The sequence below is a fragment of the Carex rostrata genome, chromosome 20 (genome assembly GCF_964058835.1).
Source record: "Carex rostrata chromosome 20, lpCarRost1.2, whole genome shotgun sequence".
In the NCBI taxonomy this organism is placed as follows: domain Eukaryota; kingdom Viridiplantae; phylum Streptophyta; class Magnoliopsida; order Poales; family Cyperaceae; genus Carex; species Carex rostrata.
In genome coordinates, this window is record NC_135937.1 from 3065997 (window position 1) to 3077134 (window position 11138).

At 30.6% G+C, this 11138-nt stretch overlaps 1 protein-coding gene and 1 non-coding gene across 2 annotated transcripts; one reads left to right on the forward strand and one right to left on the reverse strand.

The window, feature by feature from the left end:
• The first annotated feature begins 4552 nt into the window (after positions 1-4552).
• LOC144572703 (anaerobic nitrite reductase HB1-like) lies at positions 4553-7235 on the forward strand. The gene is made up of 4 exons (XM_078322368.1): positions 4553-4813; positions 6280-6394; positions 6616-6732; positions 7049-7235. The coding sequence occupies exons 1-4, from the start codon at positions 4719-4721 to the stop codon at positions 7190-7192; spliced, it is 471 nt and encodes a 156-aa protein (XP_078178494.1). The 5' UTR covers positions 4553-4718; the 3' UTR covers positions 7193-7235.
• Positions 7236-10603: 3368 nt separating this feature from the next.
• Positions 10604-10677, reverse strand: TRNAE-UUC (transfer RNA glutamic acid (anticodon UUC)). The gene has a single exon. It is a non-coding gene; the product is annotated as a tRNA-Glu (tRNA).
• Between the last annotated feature and the right edge of the window lie 461 nt (positions 10678-11138).

Here is an 11138-nt window from a genome sequence, read left to right on the forward strand (position 1 = left end):
AGTGGAGAAATAATTAGAAAGTGAAGAGAATGACAAATAAGAAAATTCATGCTATTATTAGTCATGTACATGCCGTACGCCAATGTACCTGTAGTACGTCAAAACATTATATTGAACTATTATGAACAAACTCAATTTAGTCAAATGATTTGACATTATTTGAATGATGAAAAAGAGATATATAAAATAGGTGACATTTATGAAAAATTGAGCCCTCACTGTTTGAAAAAAAAAAGTATATCAAACTTATGCAAAATTATTTGAAAAGAGATGATTTACTTTCATAAATCATTTAATTTTCTATTAATACAATGCCCTAAAATAAGCTTGTTTGTTTCTATTAATACAATGCCTTAAAGAAGCTTATCTATTTCATTAGAGGTATTACATTATAAGGTGGAGTTTTAATTTTTATCTTTTATGTTGTTACGGAAAATTGTAAGATAAAAAATAAATAGTTGTTCATTCTTTATTTTGAAAAATGAATAATACTTATTTATTATTTATATTGATTGTAGTGCATAAAAAATGTAAATGTAAGATAAAATTTGCTTATTTTTAATTTTTTTTAAAATACTACTTATTTATTCTTTTTATTATTGATTATTGTTGAAATGGTGTTTATTTATTTTTATAAAAAAAAAAAATTGATTGAAAGCTCCAGAAGAGTTATTTTGTTGTTACATGGAGGAATATAAATTTATATTGATGATGATGTATTATATTCTTGTAAGTCTCAAATAAATTTGTTAAGTTTTAATAATATCCGCCGAAATAGATATCATATTGAGACAACTAATGAAAAAATATTGAATATATGAAAAACAATGCATATTGAAGATAAATTGCATATGTTTTTTTTCTGACTTGTACAACACGTATATTAATGCAATTGAAACACATGTTATTGTAAACCAGAAGTTTACATACAATAATATGTTTATAGTTTGACATGTCCGGTTGGACCATTCCGGATCAATAGTGATGCGAAAAATAATAGATAATTATGAACATTCATCAAAGAACTAGAAGATTATTTAATCTGATGAATTTTTCTTTTGTGTTGGTTTTATTTCTAGAACATATACAATATGATATTTGTGGAATAATATATCCAACATGTGAACTATTTGAATATTTTATAATTTTAATTGATGCATCAATAAGATGGTTACATGTATGTTTATTATCAAATCGTAACCTGACGTTTGCGAAATTACTTGCTCAATAGATTTGATTAAAGAGCATAACTCAATTATGAAAATACGTCTAGACAATATCGAAATTAATGTTGAACATCCTGTAAATGTTCGTAAATAAAAAGAAGATATGATATTTGCATCATGCCAACTAGCTATTATAAAGCTTCCCCTTATAATTGGTTTTTGGTCACATACCTAATATTTCCCATATAAGATTTTTTGAATGTGCGGTATATGTTATAATTGCTCCACCACAACGCACTAAAATGGGATATCAAAGAAAATTGAGAATTTATATTGAATTTGAATCTCCATATATAATAGAGTGGTAGATTTATTTATGGCTAATTTTGCCGGTTGTGATTTTGATGAATAAATATTTTCAACCTTAGGGGGAGAAAACTATTAGCTGGAAAAAAATATATTAGTATGAATTATCATTGTCTTATTTTGATCCTCGTACTAAAGAATGTGAACTAAATGTTCAAAAGATAATTCATTTGCAAAGGTTAGTGAATCAATTGCCAGACACATTCACAAACTCAAAGAACGTGACCAAATCACATGTACCAGCTGCTAATGCTCCAATTAAAGTCGGTGTCCCTGTTGGACAGACTAATTATAACACGCATGAAGCGTGGAAAAGCAATCGGTTCCAAAGATTAAAAATATAAAAAATCCTCGAAAAAGAAAAGGAGCAAAGAATGAAAATGGTCAAGTCGAGGATATGATAATTTCAGATAAAACTCCAGAAGAGAATAAAATTATAAGTAATATTGGAGTTCCAGCAGAAACTCAGGTATCTGAAATTCATGAAAATAAAGAGATCTCGATAAATTATATCATGAATGAAATAAGATGGAACCGAGATGAAATTGATATCAATAATATTTTTGTATATAATATAGCGCTAAACATAATAAATATTGAGGATCATGACTAGAAGTCTATTAAATAATGTCGACAAAAAGAATGATTGGCCAAAATAGAAAGGTGCAATTGAGGTAGAGGTAAACTCTCTTGAAAAATGAGAAGTTTTTGGATCTGTAGTCCTTGTACCTCAAGGTATAAAACCAGTAGGATATAAATGAATATTTATGAGAAAATAAAATGAGAAAGGTGAAATTTTGAGATATACTCATATGTGGTGGATGCAACAACTTTTTGATATATAATTAGTCTGGCAGTCCATGAAGGACTTAATTTGCACCTAATGGATATTGTTACAGCCTATTTAAATGGCTCGTTTGATAATGATATTTATATGAAAATCTCTGAAAGATTTAAGATACCTGAAGCATGTAATTTAGGTTCTCGAGAACATTATTTTAATAATATAATAAATTTGTATATCGATTAAAGCAATATGGACGCATATGCTATAATCGTTTAAATGAATATTTATTGAAACATGGATATAAGAATGATACGACCTGTCCATGTATTTTCATGAAAAGATATAGAAATGATTTTATTATAACTGCGGTTTATGTTGATGATCTAAGTATCATTGGAACTCCTGAAGAGTTTCCAAAAGAATAAATTATTTAAATGAAGAATTTGAGATGAAATATCTTGGAAGAACAAAGTTCTGCATTGGATTGCAAATTCAACATTTAAAAATGATATTTTTTATGCATCAAGAAAATTATATTGCAAGAGTGCTGAAATAATTTTATAAGGATAAATAACATTCATTAAGCACTCCGATGGTTGTAAGATCATTAGATGTGAATAAAGATCATTTAGACCTTGAGAAAATGATGAAGAACTATTTGGTCCTGAAGTACCATATCTTAGTGCAATATGAGCACTTATCTTGATGAGCATTCAATACATGATATATCATTTATAGTAAATTTATTAGCAAGATATAGTTCTTCTCTCACGCGAAGATATTGACATATAATTAAACATATATTTCGCTACCTATGAGAAAATTTAGCAATACACAAAAGCAAGTCAGGTATGTGTTTGGTTAAGATCTGTGATTTAACACATTTATCAGACATATAGATTGTCTTTTAGAGAAATGATCCCGAAGATCATATATGAATATAATATTATATGTATTGCTCAATGAAAGGAATGATACATTAAAGGAGATAGAACAAAACATATTTCACCAAAATTCTTTTTCACATATGATCTCCAAAAGAATAATGTTATTAATGTTTAGCAAATCCATTCAAGTGAAAAATCCAGCAGATTTATTCACTAAGGCACTCCCTACTGCAATATTCAAAAAACTAGTTCGTAAAATTGGAGTTCGCCGACTTAAAGATCTTGATTGATGCTGTCATGAGGGGGAGTTCATATGCACTATATTTTCCTTAACCATGGTTTTTCCCATTGGGTTTTCCTGGTAAGGCTGTAGTTGCGTATTTAGAAGAATATTGTATTTTTTTTCATTCACTAGGTTTTTATCCCGTAGGGTTTTTCCTAGTAAGGTTTTAATGAGGCATATTCATATGTAATGGACATCCAAGGGGGAGTGTTATGAATAAAATATTAATGTGGATGTCCATAACTCCCAACATTCATTCTCCACTATCCCCACTACTCCATGCACTACAATTGGAATTGATGGCCACTACTATTGGAATTCATTTCTCCATTTATTATTTGTTTGGTTTTCATTTACAATTTGTAGCCTATAAATAGAGGCATTGTAATCTTGTATTGAATATGCATGAGAAATGTATGAATAAAGAGATTGTCATCTTTTCCTCTCTATTTTGTTTATGCTTGTTCATCTTTATTTTATAACAAAAGTCAGATTGAGTCTATTATTTGATTTTAAAAAATTGTCGGGTCACGGATCGAACTGGATCTGGTGTGATTTGGTTTTTAGTCATCTAACTTTACATCATGTCTGGATTTCGGGTTGAATCAGAGATCAGATCCGATCCGATCATTTGACATTTCAAAAACAATGAGCTCGGGTCGGATTAGATTTTAATATTAAATAACACAATTAATAGGAGAGGAAGCCAATCAGCCATTTCCTGGGATCCGTACCCTCCCAGAGTACCTGACTCAACACAATTGAAACGGACAGCCCAGATTTACTCTCAGCCGGTCGGGATTCGGAAAGACAGAGGGGGCAAGATTATTTGTGCTTTGAGATGCGTGCCAATCCATTTTAGGATCGTCCGATTCAATTCTACTCAGGTAACCTGAGGGGATACGAATTCCCATTTTTCCTGGCCTTTGCATACTGTGAACAAGTGCCTTTTTAAATTGAGAAATTGGAAACATTACCCCCTCAGGTGCATCAAAGGCCATGGATATCCTTTTCCACATCTGAAATCTAAGCTATGCACCAGTTATCATTTTCGATTCGCTCTCTCGCACTGTCTGCCGCACATGGTATTGTTCTCAATTCAAGTTTGAATACCGCTGCTTGCTTCGATATAAATCCCATGATGCAAGAGAAAGCTAGATGAGCTAATTAATTAAGCAGTAAGGAGAGAAGGGAATTTGCCAAATTATATCAAGTACACAACACAAGTCATGAGTTTTACTAAAGAGCAAGAGCAGCTCGTATTGAGGTCATGGAATGAAATGAAGAAAGACTCTGCTTCCATTGCTCTCAAGTTCTTCCTTAGGCATGTCTTCTTTACATTTTCCTTAATTCTATTATGTTTTCATATTGTATATCTTAGTATTGGTAATAGTTTTCTCGGTGCGTATTAGTACAACTTACAATGTCAATGACTACATAGCATGCCTTGTTTATGAGTTCTGACAATAACACAGAAAGAAACCCAGTAAACAGACACTTTGGCATGGAAAGAAAATAGACCTAACAGACATTGATGAAATAATAAAAAGTTGTGCAAAAGAAAATAAACCTAGATGCGAGATTTACCGGAGGAACTGTTTAATTATAATGGGATAGCTGAGTCTAGATCAATTATTTAGAAAAGGCATCCAGATCAATTGTACAATTGCGCAATACAAATAAGAAACCCCAAATAGTGGGGCAATTCTGTTTTTCTGGTTCAAAGACAAATTCAACAAATCTTGTTCTCCTGGAGTTCAGCTTCCCTTATCAAAGTCACTGACATTCTATCAAGAGGCCAGAGGAGAGAAGTTACGTACCCAGCATCATTTTCAATAGATAAATATGACTAATTAATATTATTCCCTACCGATTACTGCCACCATGTTTTACTTGTTTACTATTTGCTTCAGATGTTTAGGTGATTCTTTCCAAGTATGTCATCTGATGGCATAGTATTATAGTAATAGACAGTACTGAACTTTGACCAGTCAACATTTAGACTAAGCTGACTCTAGTAAATGGTGACACAAACAGGCAATTACAGCTAATTTTGTGCTAATGCTTTTTTTTTTTGAAAAATAGTGGTATGTATATACCACTGATTTCATTTGAAATCATAGCATATCTGACATAGTATTTAATTAGTACCAAAATCAAATATGACAAGTTTTATATAGCTGTTCAAAACATTAACAAAAACAAAAGAAATACAAAACCTCATAACATGCACACAACTAAGCAGGGCAACAATATAAGAAAGTACAAAAAACATCAAAATATGCATAAAACTAAGTACTATATATCTAATAAGTCTTCATCATCCTCCTTTTCTCCATACATTGGAAATGGAGAGTTATCATTGTGCTAATGCTTTAAGATCGCCTTTTACTAAAATTTGAAATACATAACAAAACCCAAACCATCAAATTCTGTTTTTGAAATGGAAAACCAAACCATCATATTCATCTGATAATAAAATAGTAGTAGATATTTTTAAAAGTTATATTTATTATTTTTCCTCATTTGAATCAGATTAGCTCCACAACTGAGTGGTCACACGAAACCAATGTCTAATTGAAATGATGAACTACCGCGGAAATCTATAAAATTGTATGTCATAATAGGTTTCGTGTATATATCAAATCGAGCTATTCGCATCATACCCATTACAATTCTGAAAAGTGCAATTTTAGAGCAATAGCATGCGTTACTCACTGTGTGCAACCAGAAATACAAGTTTTGTATATGCAGAAAACTTGTTGACAAAAAAGATGTTGGTTTTTGCAGGATTTTTGAAATTGCACCATCGGCGAAGGAAATGTTCTCGTTCTTGCGAGACTCGGACGTGCCACTTGAGAAAAACACAAAACTGAAGGCCCATGCTATTACTGTTTTTAACACAGTATAATTCTTTTTTTATTATCTTATTAACACCTTTGTGCTATATATACCCATAATTGATTGCAATTAGTTTCATATGTTAAAGAAATTGACTAATTTTATTAGCTTAAACTTCCAACATTGAAATAACTTTTGAAAAATTTATTGTTTTTGCTTGGTATGTGGATCTGATTATAATTAATTTTAAATTTAATAATTCCTTGTGTATTATTCTATTTACAGACATGCGAAACAGCAATACAGTTGCACGAGGTTGGAGCAGTTACATTAAAAGAGACAACCATAAAACGATTAGCTCCTAAACATGCCATGGCTGGTGTAAAGGACGCACACTTTGAGGTAATATTGTATCCCATGGCTGGTGCAACTCAAAACAGGTTTTTGTCAACTACATGTCTACATCAGGCATCCTTCATCAAAACAAATGCCCCAGTATACCTATTTGCTAATGGTAAAAGTCGGCATAATAATAAATATAAATGAAAAAGTCAAGTTCATCAGTTATTCCAGTTACATCCATAAAATATGTAATTTTGTAAAGAAAATAAAACTTTAGAATAAAAGTATTGTTTGAATGACTAATAAATCTTTTTATTATTCAAATCTGAACCTGGCTTAATTAATCTACTTTCAACTAATAAATGGGGAATTGCAGGTCGTTAAGTTTGCACTATTGGAAACTATAAAGGAGGCTGTACCAGAGATTTGGAGTGAAGAAATGAAGAATGCATGGGCAGAAGCTTTTGACCAAGTGGTAGCAGCTATAAAGGAAGAGATGAAACTTCTTCCTCCTTCATAAAGGAAAGGAAGTGTTACTTCTGTTTTATTTGTACAAAAATAAAGTGTGGCATACGTGCTTTTTGTACTACAAATGCACTTTATATTTGATTTTTTGTGATGGCCGGGTTCCTTTATACTAGAAAGATTTCTGGTATGCTGGGTGCTTTGTATTTTTCTTTGACGGTTTATGAATTTTGTTAATAAATTTTAGATTTGGTCTTCTACTTTCCCAACTCAGAGTCTGCGAAGTTGAAATGGGTCCAGCAGTACTGAACTGGTATCTAGGTACTAGCTAATTAAGATTTTGCGGGTACTGTTTTTATTTCTTTTCTTTTTTTGAGTAAAGAAAGTCACTCAACTATTTAATACAACAAAGAATTTTCTCCATTTAGATTTCTTATTACCTCTCACATAAAGATCATATGTCTTTGCCACACTGTCTTTATTTTTTTAATTTCTTTGCTTTCTTTAAAACTTTTTAGTCATTATCAAATGTAGATGATACTACATTGTTAATTTTCTAATCCCCAAAAAATTACTGATTATTGTTAGATTGCACCAAATTTAATTCATAACTCGTCTATATTGTAGAGATAATACCTACAACCTAATATTCTCTGGTTGTCAAAATAATACTGTTAACATAAAAGATGTAGTTCAAAAGGCATCCTGTTAGGGTTCCAAAGGAAGAGATTTCAAGTTAAGAGAAGGATTGATGTGTATACTTCTTATCATCATATATTTTTATCATGTTTGATTTAGCAGGATATGAAAAATAGTAAACTATGTTTGATATCCTGCTAAATTAAGTCTAATGAAAATATATGATGAGATGAGAGACATACATAACATATCCCTTATTTATTCTCTCTAATTTATGCCGAAATATTTGTGAGACTTCATAATTTAGATGCAAGCTAGGTTCATAGTTTGTAGTACCTAAAACATAACTTACACCCAGATTTCAAGTGACCCTTTATTTTCATTCACACTTTGTTTTTATGGAGTAGAACTAGGGTGTTCTTAAGCTCACCAAAGTGTTTGGTGAGCTTAACTCTAAAATTTATCAAATCGGTTTCAAATAACAAATTCAAACCGTTGAAATCCGTCTACCTTACGAGTGATGCATCTACATGTGAAAATTTTAAATATTTGAATTAATTTAGTATAAAATCAAGCGATCAAAAAGTTCAAAAATTGAATGCACTAAAATTAATTTATTAACCTTCTAATTTTGACCGATTGACTTTATACTAAATTAATTCGAATGTTATTTTCACATGTAGACGCATCACTTGTAAGGTAGATAGGTTCCAATGGTTCGGATTCATCATTTGAAACCGATTTGATGGATTTTGAAATTAAACTCATCAAACACTTTGGTGAGCTTAAGAACACCCTAGTTCTACTCGTTTTTATGTTTGTTTTAATCTTTTGTAATATTCGCTGGACCAGCTTGATAAGCCGAATCGCTAGCCAGCAAATTAAAACATCATATATATATACATATGTATAATATATTTATTGGCAATATGGGCACGCAACGCTGCATTTTGGGGTAGTTTTCATGGAGTTTCAGTTCTCACGTGGCATGTTTATTGAATTAGAACTGTTTGTTGCGTATAGCTAGCGTATATTTAAACTGTATCATGTGAAGAGACATCATGCACTAGACTAATTAATCTGCCATACTTGCATGTACATGTGTATTACTCGATCTCCTCTAAATTTGTTACCCAATCAACCGAAGAACAAGAAGGCATGTCTGAAAATAATGGATCAATTAATGCTTTAACTAAACTATAAATGGATATAACCACTAGCCACATGATGACAGGAAGTATTAATGCGTAATGTAGATGCACATTGAAAGCATCAAACTGTCAACAAAATTACTTGATTTTCCTAGTTGTTTTGTATGCCCGGTGGCCGGTGCCGACATGCCGGGCATGTGAGGATTTTTTTTTTTAATCTTTTTCTGGATAACAAATATTATAGGCCCGTGGGCCGGGACTGGGACAGCACACTTTTCATTTTTCTTCTTTCTTAAATGGGATAGGATAATAGGAGAGACTACTGTTGTACTGTTGGATCTGTCACGTTGTTCTTCGATTATACTCTCTAAACTATGGGACGGATTATGCTATTTTAAGCTTCTGCAGGGGCAGACGCGCAATTTTCCTGCTGAAGATATAGAATCATAATCATAGCAGATAATTAAAGATAAATTAGTATCAACCAGAAGATATGATCAATTAGTATCAATCAGAAGATATAATAAATCATATAAATACAAAGAAATATTATTGGCACTTGAGTCTTTAGATTCGAAAGCCTATAAATAGAATCATAAATTAATAAAATATTAAAATTAGTCTCTCAAAATTCAACATTTGCCAAAGATCAGGAAATATATCTTTTATGGACATAATTAAATTATTAAAAAATGCTTTTTTTTATATTTCTTAAAAAGTTATTAAAAATAATAAAAATAATGAAAAGTTAGGCCTCGTACATAATTAAAATTAAACCATCTAGAGAGGTGGTTTATTTTAGACCAATTTAGTTCGGTCTAAAGATTGACTTATTCCGTCTTAGTCCGGCTCAATTAAACCACATTTGATGTAATAAATTAGGCCTAAAGTCCTTATTCATTGTTTAGTCCACAATCAAATATGACCTAAAGCCTTAAAGGTTACTCTAAACTTCATAGTTTTATAAAACTTGTAACGTTTCTTCCAGGTTCCAAGTTAGAAGTCAAACTGTTAGAGATCTAGATGCTTTTTTAGATGTTAAAAAAACTTTTTAATTCCACATTTTCAAACTTTTTACTAATATATTTGATTCTTCAAATTTATTAGTTTCTAATTTTCATAATTAATTTCTTTATTTGAAAACATCAATTGAATTCTGGATTTAAAAAAAATCCTTACCTATTTATTTTCAAGTGATTCCAATTTCATAACGTTTCCAGATTTCAAAATTTGCAGTTACGAAAAACAAATTCAAAAATTTTATTGGCCAAAGGATTCTAAAATATTAATTCAAATTGGTAAGTTCCAGATAAGGAAATCTCATGGTTTGTTTCCAAAATTAGAGTTCCAAATTAAATTTTATTTCAAAAAATTCCATTGCCGGGATTTCAAAATATTTATTACTTTCTAAATTTCAGAATTAATTTCTTTATTTGAAAACATCAATTGAATTCTGAATTTAAAAAAAAAAATCCTTACCTATTTTATTTTCAAGTGATTCCAATTTTCATAACGTTTCCAGATTTCAAAATTTGCAATTATGAAAAAACAAATTCAAAAATTTTATTGGCCAAGGGATTCTATAATATGAATTCAAATTGGTAAGTTCCAAATAAGGAAAGCTCATGGTTTGTTTGCAAAATTCGACTTCCAAATAAAATTTTAAATCAAAGAATTTCCATTGCCGGGATTTGAACCCGGGTCGTCTGGGTGAAAGCCAGATATCCTAACCGGACTAGACGACAATGGATTTCTGTTTCAAATGTATTAAGTATTAAATATATTATTAGTAGATGATTATTCCTTGTTCTTCAGTACCCAGCGATTTGAAATGCATCGTCTGCCTGTTCTAGACCTAACAACTGCAATCCATAAATTTGCAAAATTATGGACGTTGCAAAAAATTGTGCATGTTCATGACGTACAGGTATACACAGCATATCAGAAAAATATGTACTCATGATCACCTAGATTACAGAATAATGGAAACATTATATTAAAAGAAGAGTGAATTTATGGTACTATGTATCATGGATTGATTCGTAATACAGATCAATATTTTCGTTCTCAAAATTTTAACAGTTGATTTGAACCGTTCAACATGATTTTTTATATGAATATGTACTTGCAGATTGAATTTTATATATTTTTTTAAAACTTTTTACTATTTTTAAAGATTGGTAGAAAATTACTCGATCTGAAAATTCTAAA